This window comes from Caloenas nicobarica, chromosome 1 (assembly GCF_036013445.1).
Source record: "Caloenas nicobarica isolate bCalNic1 chromosome 1, bCalNic1.hap1, whole genome shotgun sequence".
NCBI lineage: Eukaryota > Metazoa > Chordata > Aves > Columbiformes > Columbidae > Caloenas > Caloenas nicobarica.
Window position 1 is genome coordinate 190163089 of NC_088245.1, and position 26592 is coordinate 190189680.

Sequence of the window (26592 nt, forward strand, 5' to 3'; positions counted from 1 at the left end):
AGGAAAGAAAATGAATCTCCACACTGAACTTTGCTGATCTTAGTTGGCAGCCCTCAGATCTTGCTCCATCCTGAAGTCCTACTGACAAATGGTAATCATTCTAAAACAGTGTCTCTGAAAACAGAGAGCTGTACCACTGTCACAGATCTCTTGGAATAACTTGTGTTTCTTGTGTTTCAGTTTTCTTTATTTACTTGACAGTAACATTGTTTTGGGCTCTCCCTAGACCTGCTTTGACATCAGTTTGCCATCTTAATTTGACATATCACAACTGTCTCTGTTGTCTGACAAGTTCTTTCAGTATGAGGGTTTCCCATTGCACGAAAATCTCCATGGACAACATCACTATTAGTATAAAAAGATTGGATCATAAAATTCCACAAACCAACACACAAAAATAAGATGTGATACAAGACAATATATGTTTAGCAGGTTGTTTTTTTGGGGAGAGGTAAATTTTAACATATAGTTAGACTGAATACAGTAAAGATATATTCTCTTAGTCCTTGTAAAAATAGTCCCAGGTCTGTAGGGAGTCTGCTAGCATCTAGATAAATCAAGCTTGATGGTTCGTTAATGTTTATGGTATTGTTAACATATTTTTCCTATTAAAAACAAAGGGCTCTATGAATAGATGTATTTTTAAGATTCAAGTGTAGTAGTTTCTCAAGTTGATTCAAGAGTTTTTGTGGAATATTCTTTGTTTATGCCTTAAAGGCAAGGATACAAGCAAATCCATATCCAACAGGATGAACTGTAGAGGTGCCTTTAAATCATCAAGTATAGGAGTTCCGTTAAACTCGGTCACTAATTAAAAGGTTCCAGTCTGGGTCATAAGAGCAGGTGATAAGTAGACACAGAGTTATGGAATATGGAAGGAGAAGCTGTGACCAGCCCTAATGAGATTAGTTTTGTAAAGAAGCTGGACATAGAGCTCAGGCTACAAGGAAAAGAATTACTAGACTACACCTCATGAGAAATACGTATTTCAGGGCAAAATCTGATACAGAGATGTTATTTGCAACTTATAGTTTATCAGTTAGAAAGTTCTCTGGAAAAGACTGCTGGGATAATAAAGTAGATTGATTCCATTTTTAAGCCTCTAGAGGACAAAGGGTGGGGCAAATACCAGCCTAACTGTTTCAAGTCCAAAATCAGGCAATGTCCCCTGCTGAGTTCTGAATGATGAATTAAGTGGAATAAGAACCAGAGAACCTCCGCCTGTGGGGAGCTTCAGTCACAGCATGAACATCCTGTAGATACTGAATACCTTTTTGGCACACCACCTCATTTTTCTTTGGACCTGGACAGTAGAGGAGAAAATAATACGGGGCGGGGGGGGGAAGGTGGCTTTTCTAAAAAAAAAAAACAAAACTTGTACAACTTAGTCCAGTGTTACCATGCATCACTGCTCTATACCTGATATGATGAGTCCATCTACAGGCTGTGTTACAGTAGTGCCTGTACACATTAAGAACTTTCTCAATAATATTTTTAAAATTATTTCATTGAAATAGCACTAAATAGATCTCTTGCTACTCTTTTTGTAGTAGGAGGCAAACTTATTAAAGAGAAAAAAGGGAAAGAAGATTATTTTCCATGAAAGCTGAAAGTTAGAATGAAGAAGAGAGAGGGACATCTGATCTGGATGATATTAGGACAAAGGAGTATGAAGTAATGAGGGAGGTCCTTTCTAGGCCCCTTATGGCTTGCAAATAGAATACAGGTTACCAGCTTGAAAAAGAAACTTGTGAGAAAGTGCCCAATATTGTGACCTGAGGACCACAAACAACTCCTTTTCTCACTCTTTAAAGGCTGCAACATTCTGTTCATTTCCTATGTGCTGTAAAAGCAATTGGTATTGTTTAGTTTCTAATTATATAATTGTTATAGTAGCACTTTCAACAGACGTTTAGTAACTTCAAACATCTAGTGGCTTCTATATTGCCAAGGAAAACTTTCTGAGCTTCTTTTCAGCAAACCTGACTACGCTGTTACCAGCCTTTGTTTTAGTGAGGACATGTATATATTTTTTTATTTTTTTAATCCTACACTCTCTTAACCCCTTCTGTTGAACATATGTAGTTAATTCTAACCTTTACAATTAGTCTCACATTTTCAGTCATTTTTTCTCCATTGGTAAAGTAACAGAACCACCCCAATTTCTGCCTAATGGAAACTCCATACATTTCGGATTGTAGAGATATCTTGATTATTAATTAATGTAGCAATGATAATATAATCAAGAACATACAATCTGAGTGCCAACAACAATTTCTATCCTTAAGTTACACTGGGACCACACAAGCCAAAGACAAAGGAGAGGCCATGAGCAGTTAACCCCTGTTACATAGGCTAATACATCTTAGTAACTGTCCAATTCATTAGACAAGGATAGAGTGGTTCATATGTGCAATTAATTATTGGCAGGTTTACTTTTAAAAAGGTGCCAGATGCTATGCATTTCCTAGTTGCTATCTGGATCGCTGATCTATGGTGTTTCCTGCCATGTTAAACATCTGTTCAGAACACACTTCTGCACACAGGAACTTGAGTAATTCAAGAGTTAAAACTTCAAAATCGAGTGAGTGTGTATCCTCTTCACTTTCTGGTGTTTGTAATGATGCCCCTTTAAAGGCATCATAAAGAAATGTTATATGAAAGAAAAATGTTCTGTAATTTGTCATTATAGTTTGAAGATTTCACTGTGGATAAACAACTCAGACTTCTGCTGTGGCACCTGCTCTTCAGTTCCTCCTCTCAGTGCCAGTATTGGGATCTGTCTTGTCACCAGTAGCACGTTCTGAAAAACTGTGGAAGCTGCAAAGCTTTGAACCTTGACTCTGCTGGAGCATGCATAAATAAATAGGCTGATTTGAATATCCATTTAACCTTTCATCATTTCTTTGTTCCTACCATACAGACTTCTGGAAAACTAGTGTTGTTTTCTGTCTCCATGTGTATCTGAGTCATGGATGTTTTTTCAGTAACAAACACTTTCAGTCTTGAAGTGTTTGCAGAAACGTAAGTGTACTGTGGAGCTTTTCAGTAAGACAGTAAGAGCTAATCATAGAGAATTTCTTAAAACAAATTTCTTACAAGCCTATAAATAGCAGTTTGAAATTCATGATTTTTTTTCCTGTTTATGAAGGGATTACAACGTGCAGGCAAGATTTCAATCAGCAGCAGCATTTAAAATTCTAGCTGCTGGAGGATTTCAAGGGTTTTTGTGTCCTGTTTCAAAATTACCTATTGTTTTCTTCATAGTAAAACCCAAATCTTGCAATTACTTGCAGAAATTCATAAAGTAGAAAAGTAAAATACATGGAAAACATCCTCACAGTGCAAATCAACACTCAAAGCTTGTAACAAAGAAATGTATTGTTAGTGATGATGAATGTTTTTAAACTTAGTGATGAAAAGCATTATCTGTAACTCATTATTGTTCCAACCTCATTAGGTAAACAGGGCTTGTTTGTGGACAGTCGTGTGATTTCACTGGGAGCTTTTTGCAAGTGTTTACATTGAAAGATAAAAAGAAATCTATGAACAGGAATCCTACTACCACAAATTAAGGAAAACTGTCTTCCAGAGGACTGGGTCGAGCAATTCATTGGCTTTAACTGCACTGTGAGGTGCACTGAGAGGGAGGTGGCACAGCAGAGAAGAAATATATTATGAACTCCTTAGCCTTAAAAATCTATTCAGAGTTCCTGCCCCAGTACGACCCAAACAACCCATAAGATGCCTGACTCTGAATGGCCAGAGCGATCACGTCCAGTGAGACACACACTGCAAATGACACCAGTCTGACCACTCCCTGACATCCTCCCTGCAGAAACATTTTTAACATTCACCTTGATTTCTAACAGGGATTGTCTGATGTCTAGTAGGGCCAAGTTCCTCCTGCTCTCTCTCTCAGTCCTGTTTTATCAATTGCTTTCCTGTTCCTTATGCTGCAATATCCACAGTGTTGTACCAACACAGTATATTACATAGGTGCAAATAAACCAGATGAGGTTTTTTTTGAGTTACTTTTAAGTTTTCCATCTATTCACTACACGATGATGGCATACCTCAAAAGATAGTGCAGAGGAAATACTGAAGCTGATTAAGAAATGCACATGTAACTACTGCCTCAGCCAAGCCATTATAGAGTATCTTTTCTTTAAACAGATAGCTATATTTGTGAATATTGTGTAAAAATAGTATCTTTTAAGTGTTCTCTGTTAAACTGGATTAAACTGGTCCACACATTAAAAAGTCATCAAGGGAGTACAAGGCTGATCGTCTTCACCCAGTGGGATCACATAAGTCTCTTATCGGCAAAAAACCACATTAAATTATATGTATGACCATGCACACATACACTGGCAAGGGCTCTCTGAAATCTGATGACCAAACTGTAGCTAGTGTGAGCCTTATATGAGGCTCATCTGAACAGACAAACTTCATTATGTAGAGAAAGGAGAATACATCTCATACTAAAATGAGCTTTAAGGTAATGATTAAAGAACTTCTTAAATAAAAATAAAAATAGGTTTAATATATATATACACACACAAGCACATAAAAAAAATCAGAAGAAAGGCTTATTTCATACAATGACCTGAACAGTGACCATCTTTGATGACTCAAGGGAAGTTGATATATTCTCAACTACATCTGCAGTTGAGATGCAGTCAACTGCAGAACAAAGAAAACCACTTTTTTTACTGATCCCTGCAGGCGGTTGGCTGACACTGAAGTACATCTGTCCATGACCATGTGAACAAATGCAGTGATGGCAATGTTAGAGCAAATTAAGGTTAATGCAGACTATCATTCCTTGCAGGGTATGGCACACAAGGAACAGGGATTCACAGACTCCAAAGCCACAAAAAAGCTGCAAAACCATTCAGCAAATATATGACATTTTTCCTCCCAATAAGCTGGATTAAAGACTATATTTAGAAAGAGTGTTTCAAACAGTCACAAAGACTACAAGTAACATTGATCTCAATACTTGATAGTAAGTCCTAGTAAAGTCTTCCAATGTTATTTACCTGCGTGAGGCACACTATTGGTAGAAAGACTAAGACATTCTGTAATATCTAACTTCTTTTATCTTCTCTCTTTGGTACATTGAACAAATTAAGCTCTTTACTTCGTACTTCATGGAGTTTATCTCCAGTCCATCGATCACTCTTGTGCCCTGAACTTTTGTTCCCCCTGCAATTTGGACAAAGCATTCTTGAAGTGCTGACTACAGAAAAAAATGGTAGGAGTTTTACTGAAGTTGTGCACAGAAATGAAATCACCTCCTCATCTATTCTTCCTAGGCATCCAAGTATTGGAGAAGACTTTGTTGCCTCAGCACTGAGCTAGGAGAGCCCAGAGTACGCTAGTTATTATAACAATCCCTGCATTCTTTGAGTGGTGTTGTCCCTCATCTTCTACCCTCTAGTCACAGTCTATATTCTTTGTTCCTAGAGATTGGACTCAGCATTTGGCTGTGTTGAAATTTGGCTTTTTCTTGAGTTGTGATTATTCCACAAAATGATTCAATATATCTCTCCAGTGGAATGCCTTTGCTTCTTATTTTGTATATCTCTGTCTAAGCAGTTAGCTTTGTCAGGAACAATTCTGCACGATAAAAATATCAAAGTAGGATCAAAAAGTGGCTTATACAAATTCCAGCACTATGTTAATTCCAGTCAATGCAAATTGTAAAACGGTAACACTATTTTTTTATTCCCTTTCTCTCTTACTTGCTAATATTTATTCATGTATTTGTTTTGTTCAGAACACTGGATACATGCTGTGCTACAGACTGGTAAGCAACTACCAGAACTCTGATTAGTTGAAAGAAAATATGCCTGGACACACAAATAAATAAATGTTGCATGTGGCAGAGTGAGATAAAAGAATGAGAGAACAACATGAAGAGGAAAATGAAGTTCTGCAAGAGCATGCAATCTCTCTGCTTTATAGCATCTGTGCTGCTGAGCACAACACTAAAACAAAGGTTCTTAAAAGCTTTTAAGAGAAAGCCAAGGGCCTTGTTAAGCACCAAAAATGTGATTTTGTTTTCTTTATTTTCTTTTTTTTTTGCGAGAAAGTATAAGGGATTTCCAGATTACTACAGCATCTTAGGAAAATGCTTGCCCTGTTTTTCCTAATACAAAACTCAGCATTGCTCAAGGAAATCAGAAACTAACTGTGCCAGTATTGGTAGATGCCACAGAGACACCACACTTGTGGTCTTTGGGAGCTTCTAAAGTACAGAACCTTACAATGGCTTGGGTTGGAAAGGCGCTTAAAGATCATCTAGTACAACCCCCCTGCTATGGGCAGGGACACCTTTCACTAGACCAGGTTGCTCAAAGCCCCAAAGACTTGAACACTGCCAGCAATGGGGCATCCACAACTTCTCTGGGCAGCCTGTTCCACGCCTCACCACCTTCATTCAGCACCCAGCTTCTATCTGTGGTTTCCAAAGGAATATTTTGAGCAAATTTTCAATTATTTCAAGAAGCTTCCTGTCAAATATCATACAAAATGTATCCATCACCACTTCTGCTGAATATTTTTTTGCCTATGTGGTGAGTTAATGAGGAGAAACAGATTCTGCTCGTATCAGCATGAAAAAGTTTGTTTCATCAGATCTGAATTGTGCATTTATCAGAAGCACATCAAACATATGCCAAAGAATTCATAAGAGCTCTTTTGGAGAAGGGCTATTTGGCTGAGCTTCTACCCATGATACAGAAAAATGAAAAGGATTGGTAACGTTTACTTGCTATCCCGCTAAAGAGAAGGGAAAGCATCGTATGTGACTATGTTTCCATCTTGGACCTATTGTAACTGTTCAGGATACTCCAAGAATAGCTATAGTGAAAATACTTTTACCCATCTGTGCTTGACAAAAAGAGGATATAACTTTTCTTTCAGATACAGATCAGATTACACTTGCCTGTAACATTTTCACCTAAAAGCTAGAAGGTTGTAATGCACTTTAGATGGAGGGCATTCGCAGACCATATGGAAACTAGAGTTAGTGAAAACATATCTGAGCAAGTGTTAAATGGAACTCCACAATGAGAATTGCTAAGCTTAAATATGTGACTTACACATATTGCATGTTTGTTTCCAATTAGATTCTCTACAGAAAATTTTAACCTTTGCAACTTCTGTTCTCGAAGGCATTGAAAGAACCTCAGTTATGAACCACAGTAGTGTTGAGCTGGTTTTGGTATACTTTGTTTGAAACTATTTGACTGAAAATTGATCCTTTTTTACCTATCACGGAGGACACTTATTCTGGGAAGTTGAAATATTTGGAATATAGTAAGATATCTTGAAGAAAGAACTGGTTGTGAAAAATAGGGCAAAAATTAGTACCTTTTCAGTAAGTAAAAGGTCAAAGAGTTTTACCAATAAATATGTTCTGCAATGTCAGATTACTACTTTATAGAGCTCCTCTGCTACTGGTCACATTTTGGAATTTATACGAACAAACATGAAAAATTAACAATTCTGAGTACGAGTGGTCCAAGTTTTTGGTCTAGACTGACTGGATGACTGCAGCCAGTTCATTTCAACTCCACTCAAGAGTATGAACTCACTGTTTAGATGTTAAATATAATTTCCTCAAAGAACAAATTAGCCAGTCTTCCATGGGACAGAAAGATGATACAAGCTAAAGGAAAATAAGGTGGCATGGTATGACTGCAAGATTTTTCACCAAGTTCGAGACAGCTCAACTACTACAAAAAGGTAAAATCATAACTAAGTTGTATACACAGTTCCAAATATATACTAATAACACGTACCCCAAAGCATCAGGTATTCTGGAAAGTTTGCATAATTAACCAGTTTTAGAAGTATTAAAATATTTCTTTTTTCTGTTCCCTTTTCCTTTGTGCTCTCTCTTCAGTATGCAAAACCTCAGCTATAAAACTGTGGATATTCTTACAAAGTCCGAAATGATTTAGTAATTCTTACACACGTGCACAAAAGCACTAGAAAGAGCTTCAGAAAAAAAGGACATGCCATCAAGGATGCCTGCAGTTATTCAGATTTCAGCACAATCTGATGGGGGAAAGGCTTCATATCATATGGAGGTTTGAAGGACAGCAAGAGGAGGGAAGGTATTTTTATGTTTTAAGCTTGAATAATCAGAAGAAAAAGGACATGCTTCATAGAATGCAACAGAGATTTTTGTGGTCATCAATTTGAAAAACAGAAAGGACCTTCAGACTTGATTAAACAAAGTTTATTTGCTCCTTTTTAATTGTTACAACTAAAACCTTTTACAGATAAAGCAACAAATTAAATTATTTCATCTAAAACTATCAAGCTAATTATAATACTGCTTGCCAGTAGAAATCAAGTTCATATTAACAAAGTCCCAGAGGAATTCTATGTACTCACATATCTTGAGCCATGCCACTAAAACCTCCTGTTTTGCAGAGTCATTACATGGAGAGCACTTTTGAGCACTTCAAGGACCAGCATTGGCTTTCAGTAAACTATGACAGGAAATTCATCAAAGTAAATCAGGTAACGGACTAGGAGAGAATTTAGAATTCTCTTTTAAAGGGAACTCAACTAGGCAAAAATTCAGTTTAGTTGAGATCAAAAGTCTCACACAGGCAATGAAGAAAGCATGAGAAGTACGCAATGATTGTAAAAGCAGCTGAGTTGTCTGTTAAAAAGAAAAAAAGGCCAACTATTTTAGAGGGAGCAAACAGAAATTCAAGTCCTGAGGCATGCGATGTAAAAATTTAAGCTGTGTTTGGATTTTTTTGTTTACAGATTGCTATTTCAATATATTGGGAAGAAAGGACTAGTTCTCGGAAATCAGGAACCAGACAGCAATTGAAGAGACGATTAGACATAACGTTAAGGAAACATGGTGGGAAGGACAGCACTTATTTTGGAACTCAGTGTTTGGTTCATAAACAATGGTTCCTGAGACTAAACTGGATCACTGAGTCATAGATGGGACAAAATTTGGAACATCAGTCCAAATGGGTATTGGAAGAATCCTACAGCCAACAAAACCACATCTCTGTCTGGACAGGCAATGAGATAAACTCATATGGCCATACAGTTGTGAGGTTCCTGTGCCTTTTCACTCTTTGTTATATGCTGGGAATTACTGGAGTCATGTTCACACCATGAATGTGACCAAAAGGCAAAGTCAGAACAGCATCGGTGAAGAATTTTTTTAATCTATAAAAGAGCTTAGATGAAACCAAGACAATTTTATGTGTATGGTATAGAAAGTATAGTCCAATTAACCAGTTGTCAAACAAAAAAAGGATAACGCTGCTACAAACGTTGCAATCAACTATGCTGAAATAAGAGATTTAAGAATGGAATCCATTAAATATCTTACAGCCATATCAATGTTCTCAATGAGCATCTCAGGCCATTAACTTCAGGTGTCATTAAATGAGAACTGCAACTTACTCATAGCTATAAAATAAACAGTATAAAAAGTCTGAAGTTTTTGAGAATTACTAAGCTGCTACACCATTCCTTGGTATTATTAAACAACAATAATAATATTAAACAATAATTAGACAAAAACCGAAAAGGTTAATTAGTAGATTTCAGTTACAAGGTACAAATATTTCTAGCATTAAGAATAAAAGAGGGCCAGTGTTGTGGGATATAATAACTGAGACCATAGAAACACTGTACAATAATATCTAGATAAAACACACCTATAACAGAAGGCATTTTGGAATCTGAATACAAAGCTGTGGTTTTTCTATATAGACTTCCACATGTTATAAGCTTTGCCGTAATGAGACTTTTATACAATCATAGAATCATAGAATTGTTTAGGTTGGGAAAGACCTCTGAGATCATTGAGTCCAACTGTAAACCTCTCATTAAACAGCAACATTGTGTGTAAGAACGATCCTGGAAAGAAAAAGATATGTTCCTCTGGATAGATGATATGGGATCAATGCATGTTCATGCAAATTCCTTCATTGCTATTTTAACTGCATTCGCACTCATTATTTTCTGCACAAGCTTAGCACATTCTGCATAATTTCTGCGTTACTTACTGCCTCACTTATGAGGTTTCATTATTTTCCCCAATTTTTGTGACTATGAAGTAGTAAAGACAATGCCTAAACCCCCATAAAAAATAATTGGAAATGTTCAAGGGTATTTTTCTTTAAATATCACCACTTTTTATTCCCCTTTATGAACAATGTTTTACCTGCCCACACGAATCCAACTGACAGACCTGAGCAAATAGTGTCCCTACCAAATCTAGATGAATGTATCAATAAAGTTGGAGCACTCTTCAATTTACTTTCTTTGACTACACTTTTAAGTTATATTTTTCACTAGTTTTGCTAAGTCAGGATGGAAGACTTATATTGACATAATTATTCTGAGGAGGAAAACACAAATTGTAGAGAGGTTTTTGCATTCCAAGATGACAAGATCTATCTTCATACAGTATCTCACTTAGGGGAAATAAAGGGATACAAAAGCTATCAGTGTTAAATTCCTTGAACAAAGTTAAAGGCAAAGAAGCAAAATCACAGCATATTAACAACTGATTAATTTATTTATCAAATATATTTACATAAAGTCTTGTGAAAACGAAACATTGTTCATGCCAAATGACTAATAGCTAAAATAATATAATTTTATAACAGAAATCATACCTTCAATCAGCAGCTCTTGTCCATGACTGCCCAACAGTGTCCGGGATAAGAAAGGGGCAAAGTCAACAAAAATTTCTCGCAGGAGAGGGGCCACCTTTTCTAAAGCTCTTTCAAGCTTTGCAGTGATACTGTGGAAAAATAGAGACCATGTTTGGAAGAACAGTTAATAACAGAAGTTAAATGATGTCAAATCATACCTCTTTTTAAAAGTTGCTGTAAACTTCTTTAGAAAAGAGGATGATCGTAATTTGATTAAACTTTACAGTGTTTAAATGGCTTTCAGGAAATGAAAATGTCATGTCAGAGTCAGCAGCGTGGCAGCATCATAAATTCTACAGCATTCACAGAATACTCCAAAACCAGTAAAATTTTTGTTCTAATTTTTGAACATGACAAGAAGAATGTCAGATATTCAACTGTAAGTCCGTTTCACCTATCTCATCTTATGCACATTCCATAATTTTATATAAATTTGAAAGCTTGAAAAGAGAAGTTCTTATTCACCTAAGGCAGTCATACTTGCTTTTTTGGTTTGAGCTTGCACGTAAAGACATCTGTTACTGCAATGCTAGACAAGGGAGTGCATGAGGAAGTGTTCTAGCACAGGTACGAAGAAAATCAATATTCTTCAACCTTGAGGGAACATGATCCCAGACAAATCACTTTGCCTTCGCTTTTATACTTCTCTGCCTCCTGAGACTACACAGCCTTGGAAGCATGGAGTGTTCCTTAATTTCTACTTGTACAATGAGAAGTAGTGTTGTGGCTCCTGTTTGCTTTTTAAACACCAGTAATAATATTCCTTTGTCTGAGGATATAAACCTAGCAAAAATAGAAGGACACAAATCAGCAGTGTGCTAAGGATTGTACCCCTTAAGAGACCTTCTTTCTTTTCAAAACCTGACAGGGCATAATGCTTGTGCTCTCTGAAACTCTTATGCCAACACTAAAAACCTGCTCTGTTATCTCAAAGAAGAGAAATATTACTTAAAAATAAAAATTAACTTATGTACATATTCTGGTCTACCAAGAATATTTGCTGTTCTTTTTCAGGCCGTTGGTGGCTGAAGTGGTTTTCTTTGTGCTTCAGTTATGGCACCAAAATTTTATTGGTATTTTAAAGCACAATTATAGGAAGAAGTTACCTTTATTCACAGAATCTAAGAGAACAAACACTGACATTTAAATTTTATGCTGTACCTACTATCTATAAATACATGTAGACTTTTAAATTCAGATCACATGAAGATCCCTACATTTAGAAAGAAAGTTGACATTATAAACACATTTTTTACTGGATTCCTATAGCTTATTTTCTTTCAATGTACTGCTTTCCAATATCAAATTCAGATACTGACTTCCTAGTATTCTAAAGGAGAGACTCATATGACCAGCCTTTATTTAAGACGATTAGTTGAAACAAATTTCACTATGCTAAAGCCTCTACTGACTATATTTGAAATGTGACTAGCTTAGAGTTTATAATTTGCAACATGAATCTACCCCAAGCTTTTGCTGCTAGAGATAAAAGCATACTAGATTAATCCAAACTTATCTAAACCATGTTTTAAAATACGCTTTCACTGTAAATTAGTTTAAAAGGTCTAATTTTGGAGTTCATTTAACTCTGAAAAATTTACATACAATTGAAAAAATTTCAAGCTCAAAATTTTTTAAATTAAGATCAATTTTTATCTAAGAATCAAGTAATATGGGAGGTGTGCATGTGCTATTAATCAACACTTTGGATGAGCTATGAACATACACGTTGTTATCAAGTGGATAGCTGATGGATCTTGTGTATTATGGATCTATTCATGGGCAACTGGGAATACCATTCTGTGAAAACATGAGTTCAAAGTTTCGCATTGTTTAAAAATGCATATCAAAGGACAGAAATTAATATGTAGATAGAGAAAAAAATCCTTTTTCCTTCATATAAATCTCCGCTGCATTTACATGTTGAAAACTGACTGGAGTTCTGGTTCTTCAATTTCAAAAAGAACAAGCAAAATTAAGAAAAATACATATGCAGAGGCACTAAAAATGTTTTAGGGAAGCAGGTGGCTCATCTATTGCCTTTCCTGTACACACACACATGCACAGAGAAGCAAAGGAGGGAAGAGACCAATCTGATTCTACAGCTGTTTCTAACATCTATTATACCTTCTAACACATCCTGCAACCATTGGGGAACTCTCTGCGGAGACTGATGTAGCTAGTCATTCTCTCCTTGATCATTTGCACCTTTTTGGAGTGGAGCCAACAGTCCTCACGCTTTCAGCCTGGGCCTGCACCCATTGCTATGACTCTACCTGCACCACTCCCCTGACACTTCAGATAGGACCAGCAAAAAAAGGCGTTTTTTGCTCTGTACGTTAAATCACTGAAGCACAAATACTTCTTTTGCAGATTACCCAGGGCCCTTGATTTAAGTTTATTTCCTCTCTAGTTCACTAGGGAATTAAATTCTCTTTTTCATGAGCTTGTAGACCCATGAACGGCTAGCTTGGTTGCTGTCACCACTCCAGTCTTAAAACCATACCTCGAAGTGGCTGGCCAACTAAGGGACACTTGAGAATTCCTATACCCTGTGTCAGCTTTTTAGGACAGATAGATGTGCACCTTGAAAAGGTCAAAAATTTGTTTTTGAAGTGTGCTGTGGCACAACTGAACACCTTTACAAAACAATAACCTATATTACAAAGATATTTAATAGGGATTTCAGGGGGCATTTTCCTGGCTGCCAGTCAGTGTAAAGAGGGGTATTAGCTGCCCCATGGCCCATGTCTCATGCAACACTAACCCAGAGCTGGTGTTTGTATCTGGTTTTGTACTCTCCCATTTAAATGGGGCTTTTGTTTGCTCGGAAGAGCTTGTGTTTCTCCACTTGCTAGTACTCCGTTGCTAAGTTGTGCTTGTGTTCTAATTCTTATTATCATTATTGAGCAATGTAAAAAGCCAGACAACTGAAAAATTACTTTTAATGTCATTTTAGTGTCTGGCATAGTTCTTAGAAATTAGACTTTTCAGTGAAGTGTTGTTTTAGTATACCCATTTTTAGTACCAAAAAGGTATATAAATACATATTGTACTACATCAATAACTACAATAATGCCTATTAAATGAGCTAAAATATATTTATATATATTTTTCTCTTTATACTATTTTGTATATCTGAAGTTGTTGTGGGAGGAGAAATTATAATTCATGTTAAAGGATAGAACTTGTGTACCTCATATTTTCAGCTGAATCCTCTGGCATTGGAGCAACAGTTTGGACAGCTGGGAGATTTTTGCTGGTAGCACCATTCACAAAGCTGGATGACGAAGAGGAAGAAGAAGATCCTGAGTCTACCGCACCTGTCCCCCAAAAAACACAGATCTTAATTCAGTCTGAAGAAACATAAGTTTTAGAGATTTTTAACATAGTCCTTGTCTTAGTCATCTACTTTTAAATAAGGAAATAATGTTATTTATTCTAAAACAATTAAAACCATCCAATATGATTATCATATAAATTAATTCCTTATTTTGCTAGTATAACAATAATAAGATTAAAAAGCTATTGAAAATCAGGCAAAATAAATCCTTACCTCATTTTCATTATTCCCAAATTATATTCCAAAGATGAAAACATTTTTACATCATCCTGTAAAGCAAGATCTTTCTAAAACAAAGGTATATTTAAGATGAGGTTGAGTGGAGAATAGAAGTTTAACTATTTTTTTTAAATACATATATGCACACACTTCTTGGCTGCCCAGTTCAATTACTGGCAGAAAATAAAATGAAAACTAAAAAATGACAGAGAAGATAGAAAATGTGTATTCCTTCAGGAAGTAATGGAGAAAACTAGTGTCTGAGGAGTATTAAAACTAATTTTATATTTTCTCTTTCCTTCCTTGACTCAAGGAGAATTTTAAGATCTTAAAAGTAGGGAGGGCAGTAGGGGTATCATTTCAATGGGTTGTGAACAGCTGCCGAGAGAAAAGATGCAGACAGAGCGCACATTTATACTTTATGTGATCTGGGTCAGAGCTAAGGGCTAAACTTAGACTCTAAATGCCAATCTATCATGTTTGCTGAAACGGCACTGAGAGTTCAGCCTCTCTGAAGCAAACCAGCAAAGGCTCAGCGTGGCCATGAACAGTAGCGAGATCACTGTGATAAATGCTCTCTCTTTTCCGCCGCACAGACCTCGTGCAACACGTCAGGGCAGGAGAGGGAGCGACCAACAGCCTTGGAGCCGGAGCGCAAAGCCTGAGGGCCTGCAACGCTGCCGGAGACCAGGGCCACGGGCAACAGGGTTTATCCAAGTTACCAACGAGGGGTGGAGAACCCCACTTTCGAGATTCATTGTGATTTTTAATGATAAAAGAATTCAGATAAAAATCAGAATTTTGACATCCAAACCAGTATCAAAATGCAGCAGGATTTGCTGGGCTTGTTGACAGTAGAGTAGCTGGTGAGGTTCAGGAGTTAGACTAGGAACTGATTTAGTCTGCTGCTTAATAATGCGAGTGGGAGGTGGACCGTGGCTTACACTGTGGGATCTGACTTGGACCACATACAAATTGTAAATGTACCCAAACGCACTGAGAAGGAAGCACAAAAATACAAGGCAGGCTGTCTCTCCCAAACTAGGAATCACGGCAGTTTAGCTGGGAATAGGGTAGCTTAAAAAAGATTAAGGCTTCATATGTATGTGAGCATGTGTGCATGTGTATATATATCTTAACATTATTTATAGATTTATATTATCTACATATTTATAGTAATATATACATAGGTAGCACATATTGTTATTGCTTCTTCCCTTTTCCTTCCAAAGTCAGATTTTCTTCATTAAGGTTGTTATCTAACAATGCAGTTGCTAGCTTGTTTAACCAGTTAGGCTCCCAGAAAAGAAGCTCAAACAGAGCTAGAACTCCTGGATTAACATAGAGGTGAGAATCAGGATATGAATTACATAAATCCAATCTAAAAGCTAGAAAACCAGTTTCTTACATAAAGAGACAAAGGAAGAGAATCTATCTCCCAAAAGATACATTCAAAGCACTAAAAAGACTTCAGTTACATACATCTAATTACATGACAGTGACATAGACTACAACAGCAATGGCAGATGGAATGTAAACAGTGACTGCAATCCATGAATAACTGAAAAAAAGACCTTTTACACAAGTTCAGCACAGAATATACCTCAAAAATATAACTGTATTTCTAGAGTAACTGTGACATAGTATAAAAGCAACTGTAAATAGAAGGTTTGGGGGGACATCTAGTGTTTCTAAAAAATTGTATACTGTTTCTTTTTTACCATAGGAAAAAAAAGTGCTGTTTAATGAAATCCTGTACACTACTTTTAAATCATTAATAACATAGGTAATTTCACAGACTACAAGTACATAAATCAGAAAGTATCTGGATACTTTCCGCATATATCTCAAAAACTGACATACATCATCACCGTTTTAACTACCATAGGCATAGCTTAATTAAAAATGGCAAAATAAGCATTTTCATCTCATAGATATTTATGTTTTCAATGTGATACTACTATTTTTTTTTACTGTCATTAATGTGTTTAGCATTTCTAAAATGTTCATATAAAATTCGCATTTAAAAAAAGGTTGGAGGGGAAGGACTTTCCAAACTATTTCTTAAGAGAATTAATCAATAAAGCTCATTAATTCTGATGAAGTCAGACATAAAAGGCTTTATCAAATACAATAATTAAAGAAGTTCTGTACACATGTAGTTCTAATTAAACCTGATACTTTCTGAAATTCCATTGAATCAATACTTTAACCAAGCTAAGAGACAAAAAAGAAAAAGAAGGTGTAAGATCTACCAAAAAAAAGCAGCCACAGTGAATGTACCATGGTATCTGCAATACTGTCCTCTACTAGGAACAGTATCAGGGAAATGACTGATTTTTAAATGCAATTACTTACAAAGAAGAGCTACTACATTCCAGCAAAAACAGTTCAGATCTTTAATCAGTGAGAAGACTGAAAAGCTTACACTATTCAGCACCATTTGGAAAACAAGGTTTCCAATGTAGGATATTTTTTGCATGACATAAGAGTACCTAAAAGGAAATCCGTTCAAGATTAACAGAAGTGGCTACACAAATGGAACTGTTCATAGAAGTGATAGCATTATTCAGAGCATTCCTTTCTCCTATCTGCCTCAGGATAATTAGATTTTAAGATTTTTTTTTTTATCCTTAGAAAAATCAAAGTTCTATTACCAGGTATTAAAGGTAATCTGCAAAAGGAAAGAAAAAAAAATGAGTGTGTCTTCATACTATTCCATGAAGCAGAAGGATGCCAAAAGTTTCCCTCTCCATTTTCTGCAACCCCCAGGAGATTTTCAGTTTCTCAACCCTTGACTGAAGTTGTGATATCCTTGAAGAGAGCTCTTCTCTCAAGTGCTTTTGCTTAGTTTAGAAAGAAAACAGACCAGAGCCAGACATTTCAAAGGAGTTTAAGTAAACATCAGTTGCTCTCAGTAAGGATTCATTTCTCCATGGTCAACAGGCTCCTTCATCATAGACAATCCCATTATCACTGTTACAAATAATTAAAAAACCCCAAGGTCTTGTTCTCCTTCTATAGGCCACAATAACCAACTACTACTAAGACTTGACTACAGTTAAATTAGGTAGGTTCTTACTGAAAAACCTTCCAAAAATGATAGTACAATTTTCATTGACAAATACTAATTGCACAAAATATAAACCCTCCACAATCTCTGATATAATTATTAAGTAGCTAGTTGTCTTTACTTTCTCTGACACATAAGGAGGGATTAATCATTATACATCATATCCATCCTCTACTGCAGAGCACTGGAGAAGTTAGCTCATTTCAATTCTAAACTATGTTTCTAAAACAGTATTAAGGCTATTTATTCACTTATTTAAGGCTGTGCAGGTCTAACGTGCACTATCAAAGATTATAAACATACTCCAAGGAAAAAAAAAAAACAAAACAGGCTCTAATAAAGGCCAAAATTTAGTCTTTTCAGGTTTTTATTTTAGAAGTACACAACCAGTAACAAAAAGGATGATTAAAAAACAAAACACCACTAAAAGTAACAAAACAAAAAAACAAACAAGAAAAAATGAGGGTCACAAAAATATTTAGGGACAATACCTGTTGTATTAATCATACTTTTTGGTGTAGCTCCTGTTGCAGCAAATATATTAGGTGTACTACCCGGCGGCAGTCCACTCCCAGCTGTGGCAGCTCCAACTGTGGTCACGGCCAGGCTACCTGGAGGGGGTTTCTTTACTGGTACAACCACGCTCCTGTGGAAAAAGAAATGGCAAATTAGCAAAACTGCACAAAAGAGCCAGCGAGAATTTTTGTTTGTTGTGGAATTTTTGTTTCCTTGTGGCAAACTTTCCTATTTGTTTAAATCAGCAGCACATGATGTAAATTGAACACCTAAAATGCAACACAGTAAATATTTGCTTTCGCATTATTGATATAATGTCCATTTAAAAATAAGGTTTAAAAAACAATCTTGAGAATTTGAAGCTTTTAAGAAGAAAACAGGTCTTTCATACAATAATTCCAACATAAATCAGTTATATAGAAACAACATCGCATTCAAACAAACACATTCTCACAATCTTAAGCAACTTTTTTTTTTTTTTCGAATCTCAAAACTAAAAGACTAGCTGTACATGTTAAAAGAGAAGAAAAAGGAAAATACTAGAGACATTTAATTACATTTTTTACAACACTGGACAGCTCTCAAAATGCAACTATATTTGCATTTTTCCATTTATTATTTCCATTTATCAATAAAAAACTGCTCCTAAAAACACACACAACCCACTGTTTCAGTAGAAAACTTGAGCGAAAAACAAACCTGATTTGTACATGTTAAAAAATATATTTTCATTGTCATACACACGTTTTCTGGTTAAGCAGATACACTTTTCCTTAATTACTGTGATTAAATAAAAGAGCAAGAAAGTGCAACTGATTACAGCCACATTTTCGTCTAGAAGTTCTTCTGATAATTATTTTGTTACACTTCTGCGTAAATATGATGGCACATGTTGGATCAAAATGTGTGGAACAATATTTCACAGTAATGCATTTTATTCATATATGTCTAAATCCTCAGTCTCCCCCGGATTTTAAAAGACTGGTGACGCAAACTGTATTGATGATGCCATTGTGAGAATTATATACAAGTCTTATTTTTTGTGATGTCCTCTTATGTGATGACAGCGTACAAGACAATCCGTAAGCAATTTTTTTCTCACTTTTTTTAGAAGGGTAACAGTGCCAGTTGATGTCTTTGCATTCTGAACAACAGTTTTACTACTACTGTGAATGTACTATTAGAAAGGTAATTCTAGGCATATTGATGGTTTTCCATCTCTCATTGGGGAAGATGAGTTTGCACAATGCAATAGCTATTGATTAAGATACGTGACCCTAAAATAAATGCTTTTGTCTGTATTTAATAATCTCTTTCAATCTTTGCTGATATGAAGCGTTTACATAGCAGCAGCTAAGGGTGAATAAAGTTGGGTCTACCCAGGTTAGATTCATCTGCTCCATAACACCATGAAATTTCCTAAAATTAGCTCCTATCCACACACAAAGATCTCTAGCTCAATTAATACTTCAATCAAACACTTCCATTCTGGTTGATCAGGAATACTGAGTCAGTACTCGGGAGTAGAGGCCCTGTGGTGCCATAGAAGCAAAACAAGAAATTAGGACTTGTATTTTAAGTGGGAGCATCCCCCAATTATATTAATTTCATAAGGAAACTACTGTGATTACCTGCAGCATCTTTGTAGAGAACTGCAATAGAAAGGCTAAGATTGGTGTGAATGAAGAATGAATGGGAATATTTGGGTGCTGAGGCACAAGAACGAAGGACACAGCAGGAAAAGGCATGTTAGACTGGCCTATGCTAATGGCACATAGATTATCAGGCTGTCAAGACCAGAGGCACTTGCATAGTTTCACAAGATAACCAGAACTTGGAGACAAAACCAGTGAACAGTGATGACTCAAAGAGGTGGGGAAGGACAGAGAGGCTGTTGGTAGCTCCATAAGGGTAAAAAAGGGCATCTTCAAAACCTGAAAATAGTTTCCAACTTGTGAAGAGCCCAGGAAATGTGAGGAAGACCTGATAGCTGGCGTCCCATGCTCTCCGTGTCATTGCAGCAGATCCTGGACCTAGCATCGGGACACAAGCATGGGAGTGTCCAAGTGCTGGACAGACTCCTTAGACACGCACCATTCTAGTGTTTGATAAGATGAGACAGAGTGTGAATGCGTGAGACCTGTTTTGTTCTGGGCTGTATTTTAAGGAAAGTAATTTTTTCCTCTTATAAGGTCTGGTATTGTTACCTGCCAAATTGCTGATACAATTGGAGAAAAAGTATCTCCTATTTTCCTGCTCCTTTTCCAAAGAAGATGAAGCTAAGTTCAAGGTCTTCTTTCTTACCTTCTGACAGCTCAGTGGTCTTTCAGAGTATTCAAAAGACCACCTAACTTTCCATAGCAAAGACTACATATGTCGACTTCACTCCTGAGGCGTAATAGAATCATAGAATAGTGTGAGTTGGAAGGGACCTTTAAAGGTCATCTAATCCAACCCCCAAATGTACAGGCCTCCCATAAATGCGAAGACTCTTAAGAGTGTACTTCAACACTGAAAATCAGTTCCCATAGCAAGAAAGGACGTTCCTGTCCAGATCCCACAAATACTAATGCTCTACATATGGTTGACGTTATTTTGTGAGCCTGAATCAGGCCATTGAGACAAGTCAGGTGTTATTAAATTACAAATTATCAAGAAACATCAAGAGAAACCTCTCTACCATAAGAACAGGCAAAAATCGGTGAGACATTATCATCCAAGACTGAAAGAAAATGCAGCTTTCTGACATGTCATACATGGTGACCTTGTCAAAATGTCTCTTTCCTACTGATAAAACAAAATACAGCAAGTGAATACAGCATGACATCCAGATGAAGGAGACTGAAAAACTATTCAAACAACACAAAATGTGCAAAACAATCAGAGGAAGAGCAGAACAAGAAAGGTGAAAGACGATGACTGACTGCTTTCAAATAAGAAAATCCCTCCTTTTAACCAAACAAATGACTCCAACAGCACACATAGTGAAAACAGGCAAATCAAAACAAATCAGATTTATGAAAGAAGTATAGCTATTTACCTTAGCATAATATGAATGAAAGAAAGAATTTAATGTGGTAGATGCCTTACATGTATCTGTCAGGCCTTCAGGTATTTTTTTCATGGAAGAACAGAAATCTACAGGCTAGAAGAAAGACCTCCTAAATGTTCCAAACTGGTCCACACATTTCTGAATCACGTCATAGTGGTCTCAAATGATCCCCAATGATTTAGTCAGCAAAAGCTTAGTAGTAACTGGCTGTAGCAATTCATTTTGTTTCTCTGTTCACTGGGTGCCTTAAAATTCTAAAACCAATTGTGACTACTGATCACTACTCTGTTACTCTATAAGTATACTTTCAATTTGTAAACCTAAGCCTGAATTCATCATAATTCATATCATGCTTACGATGAATGCTGCTAGTTCAACCTGCATACCACTTGTGCATTGCTGGTTCATTAAATAACCTCAGCAAATGGTACGGGAGTCTTCTGGGTTTTAGAAATTTGCATAAAATAACTAATAATACCATCAATGTGTTGAACTGCAAAAAGAGAAAATGGAAATTAAAAAAAAATGCTTTCTCAAATGAACTTTCCTTAAAAATTTAGCTACTCAGTGCTGGTGACAGACAAATCAGGTAACGCAAAATTATATTTTCTTTCTTTTTCTCTGTGATCCACACTCTGCATCTCTTCTCCATTTTAAAATTTAAAGGCCTTCCAACGTAATCATTGTGGTCAATCAAGAGGTCAGAGATAAGCTTCCAATACTGGGTGTCTTGTGCTACCTATCTGAGCAGCAGCAATTAAATTAGAATCACTTTATGCTCTTCTGGGATATGTGAAACCTCTTAAGGCTGAAATGATATTCTTGTTCCTCCTTTCCTCTCCCACAGCAGCAGAAAGCATGAGGATTTTTAGGAAGTGTTCTTCAAAAAGTAGTACAGACTTTGGGGAAATTTTTCACAGAAGTACTCTGTGTCAAACAGCAACTTCTGCCAGATATTTCAGAAGAAAATATAGTAGAAAATGGGAGACAATCTGTCTGCTATATTACATGTTACCTTCTTCCTACAGTTAGATTAATTTATTATCTGAAAAGAAAGCTTAGTATCTCTTTGAAAGTTATTAATATTCTTCATGCATACGTACATGTCCAGTCCTTTATGAAACATGCATATTGCTGATAACTCACTGCCCTTTCTGATTTCAGCTCCAGATTATGATTTGAGTCTGTAACAAATGATCATTAGTATGGACAAACAACACGTTTTGAATCCTGCTTTAGAAAACTTTCTATTAGGCTGACTGCATTAAGATTCATCTGAAATAAAGAAGGAAAGATGTAACTCAGAGTCAACGAGATATACTGAAGAGATATGGAAAACTTACAGAAGGATACAGTCTTTGAGACTTATGCAAATGTATCCTTAGTGCTGCATGTCCAGTTATTACGGATTCTTTCAATCATTTCATACCATACATTCATCGAAACATCCAAATCTTAGAGCACATAAAATGAACCTAATCTACTAAACACAAACTGCTTGTTTCTAAATAGAAGAAAGTGAATGATCTCAGGTGTGGTTATAGGGCAAGGATATGAAGATCATTGATCTTCACTCTCAGATAAAGCAGGAGAGTATTTACTCCCAATGAAATTCCCAGTCACTAGTACCTCCTTTGCCTTCAGGATTAATTAGCCGAAGCATCTAAAATAATCTAAAATATTGACAAGAAACAAGGAGAAACTGTAACAGATTAAAACGTTAACTATCAGGAAAGATGAATGGTCTCGGCTGAACATAGGAAATACTGGAAATTTAATAATTTGAAGAATGTTAATAGAATATAAGTGAACATGTCATGTATCAAATGTCAGAAGCATGACCAAATAAAGAAGAAACATAAAGAAACCATCAGTTTAAGGTACAGACTGAGGTTGGGCAAGCAACCTAATCCTGTATACATGATTGCAAAAAAATCTGAAGAAGCGAGAGTTAAAAAGCAGCAGCCCTGCAGAAGTCAATACAGCTACAACAGTGATTTTACAGAAGCCTCTTGGGATACAAAGCAAGACAAAAATCTGGTACAATTTTCATCTGTATACATAGTGAATCATTTCAGAGAGATGCTAGTTTCTCCTGATAGCACATATGTAAGACTTCAATTAAGATATACCTACAGCTCCATGCATATGAACATGAAAAGACACACATCACACAGGTTATAAGAAGAGTTTTGAAAGAGCTACCTGTGTACAGATTGCTAAATGATGGACAAGGAGAACGTGATTACAGCTTGATGAAAAAAAGCTGAGGGTTAATATACCAAATTTTGGTTGACTTGAGACTATTCATAAATTTAGGATGAAATTTGTTCTAAACGAACATTGTCCCCCATTTTATTTAGTAAGCCAGTGGCTAAGACACTCTCCAGGAATACAGACAATGCAACTTCAGCTCCCTTCTCTGTCTAACAGGATCTGAAACCAAACCTCCCATTCTCCGGAGTGTATTTTAACTGCTACGTTAGAAAAGACATTCTAGAGAGAGGAGCTCTCAAGTCTTTCCCTTGGACCACAATCTCCACTGCACAAAGATGAGGAAAATTATTGAGAGTGAACTGGAACCCCAGATGGGTCACTTAATTCCTACACTACAGATTATTTTTTTCATTCACATGTTTACAACCTACTATGATACCCAAAGTAATGGGGAATGCAATGACTAAGTACAAACAGCACCTATAACTCTCCCTGTTTTCTCCAATTATTTTTCATTATGACCTTAAGAAATCTTTTCTGTTGGGAGAAGACTAAAACATACTTATTCATAACTCATTTTTATTAAGTTTTCAGGAAAATCAAATCTATTTTTCAGCCATCATCTTTTGGAAAATCTAATGACTCTAACAGGACTATAACCTTCTGATTTAGATATTTTATTTAAATTACTGTGTAGACCAGTGCATATGAATGATCTCCCAAAGTGAGGCAAATATACAACAGATAAGTATTGGATCTCCCTATTGGAACCTTCTCTCATAGTTCTTGTCTTTTTCCCATTCTTTCAGTCAGTATAAAAAAAAAAGAAAAGCTTTTTCTAGTAAATTGCATAGATACTCTGAGTAGTCCTTCTAAAAATAGCCTACACATACAAAGCATGCTAAACATAGTTTTTGAAGATTTTCTTTCTCTCTACTAACTGGCAGGATATGTATCAGCCCTGAATGGACTTCACAAGACGTCTCCATTTTCTAGCACATAAATGCCTTTAAAACTGGCCCCAAAGGCCTTCTATGGGGGAAAACAAAACAAAACAAGAAAAAAAAAAATCAAGACTAGAATACTTCAAAAGTGTGCCCTTCAAAATATTTCAAAATATGCTTGTAAAGACTGAGGTTGTAAACTATGCAAACCCATAGTATCCCAATTTATGAAGTGATAATGGATTAAAAGGGAATAAGGTATTTAAAAGCATCAAAACCAACTGATTTTCTCATTTCTAAGAACTCAAGATTTTGTGCTTATGCAAGTATGCTTCCTATTAAAATAACTCTGCTAAGTACAGAAAATATACGTAAATTACCTCACTTTGGAAAAATAATAAATGAGACACAAAACCATGAGCACTCTCAATTTCAATAATAGCACCCCTCTAAAAACCCTCTACTAGAAAAAATAAAATAGAAAAAACATAAGCTTCCGAATGCAGTACTCGGTAGAATCGCAAATAAATTCATGAACGTTAATGGTCCAGGTTGCATCTAGTGGGACAAATGCAAATTGACAAAAAAAACCCAGAAACAAGAAGTCCCAAAACCCTAAAAATCAATAACAGAGACTGATTTTTGTCAGACAAAAGATGAGAAGGCAAAAAGGAATTATCGGTGAGTTATGCTCCATTAGTTGCAAATCTAGGTGAAATAACCCTTTGTGTTTGCTTCTAAAAATGTCATCCTGGATGCCATTTTCAAATAATTCAGTCTGACGTTAAAAGACATGTCATAACTTTGAGGATCCAGGCTCCAGTGTCCCAGAAATCTGTTTATATAGCTCATAATGTAATTACAGCTACCTTAAGACAGATGAGGCAGAAGGCAGCAATATATTGAAAACTAATTGAAAAATGCAGTTGTCCAGAAGCACTTGTGGGGAAGAGGTCTCTGAAAAGCTGCTCAAAGCTTCAGAGTTTGAAGTGAAATTTTTGATGTTGTCACTCTCAATCTATTGAAGAGCTGACAGACAATCAAACCCGTCTGGCTGGCTGGCAGCTCATTTTGCTGGCAGGTGGCAAACAATTAGACACACCAATTTGTGCCTCCTGATGACATTAAAGCATGAAACTAAGTTGTATGCAGGGCCTAGTGATTTGTGTGAAAGCATTTCAAAAATAATACTCTTTGCCGTGGCAACTCATTTCAGACTGCCACCTCCCATTACGGCTTTGAGCGGTGAAGACGACAGACTTGAGTTACGTGCGGTGCAAGGCCGCTTCTGTTCAATCCGTCATCAGCGCCCCCCGAGACCTCAATCCCCTCCTTTCATCAATATCACCTCATCATTTACATTCGATAGTACTTGGACTGCTGCATACATTAGCTACGCACAAGTCCTATTCGATAAAACATGCTGGGCACATTTTCTGCTTTTATATTTCATCTATAACTTCACAAATTCTACAGAAGAACACACTGTAGCCCATTACAGAATGACTCTTATGAACATATTAGCAATGTACAATTAAAAGAACATGCAGAGCAAAACATATAATATTAAATGATAAAACAGAATTCTTAACTTCAAGTCTATTTACAGGAGTTTGCTTTATATGGCATTTCCCTGCATGTAAGATCGGTGATTACAGTTAAAGAAATATTTTTAAAACGACAAAGACACCATCACTTTTCTACTAATTAATTATTACATCAGCTCTTTTTTTATGAGGCACTCAGCCATCCAAATGCAAAAATAAAATAAATTCTAGCCCCACAAGGACTAAAGATATATTTTGACTAAAGCAAACCCCACATTTCTCTAACCTCAATTTGACTATAAATATGGAATCACTGTGTATGTTTTATAAAAACTGAAACAAATAAACCCTGACAAAACAATACACTCCATTGCTCATGATTCTCCCTAAAGAGAATAAATGTGACCAACAGACACATTGCTCGGCGAAGTACCAAAAGCTGCACAATATACAGCAACAGAAGATCCTACAAAAATATGGTCCACAGGCATAGTGTTAGCTTTTGAAAAGCATGCAGAGCATATTATTTATTAGTTAATATCAGTAAAAGAAACTCTATTTACATGAGCAAGCATGGAAAAGCAATCAAGCTGTAATTTTATCCAGTATTCCAGTGACAATTGGGATACTACAGGCAACACAAAATGTTTGTAAACCACCACAAGCTAAAATTCGTGTTGCTTTCACAATATTTTAAGTAATTTTAATATTATTTCAATATACTATTCAAGATTTCGCCCCCAACCTTTGTTTCACTCCCCATGAAAAGTTATAGGGTCAGGATCTCAGTCTGCTCCTGCTTTGTAATTTGAAAAAGAAAAGTGACACCACCACCCATCTTTTGCCTCCAAAGATTGCTACAGTGGTCAAGTAAGTGCTCTGAAAACATGAGCAAAGTGCACAAAGAAGTCTTTGCCTGGACAGTGGTGGTTATTCATTGATACAGCTATGAGGTGCAAC

The 26592-nt window shown here is 36.2% G+C and overlaps 1 protein-coding gene across 7 annotated transcripts in view; it reads right to left on the bottom strand.

Moving 5' to 3' along the window:
• NBEA (neurobeachin) overlaps window positions 1-26592 on the bottom strand; it is a 490542-nt gene that overhangs the window by 273118 nt on the left and 190832 nt on the right. For 6 of the 7 annotated variants that reach the window (XM_065627076.1, XM_065627075.1, XM_065627072.1 and 3 more), the window contains exons 32-34: window positions 17848-18002; window positions 13918-14044; window positions 10683-10810 (exon numbers count right to left, since the gene is read on the bottom strand). In XM_065627076.1, coding sequence (XP_065483148.1) covers window positions 10683-10810; window positions 13918-14044; window positions 17848-18002 — 410 coding nt within the window. The remainder of the gene's footprint in view (window positions 1-10682; window positions 10811-13917; window positions 14045-17847; window positions 18003-26592) is intronic. The other variant, XM_065627071.1, reaches the window with a different exon arrangement.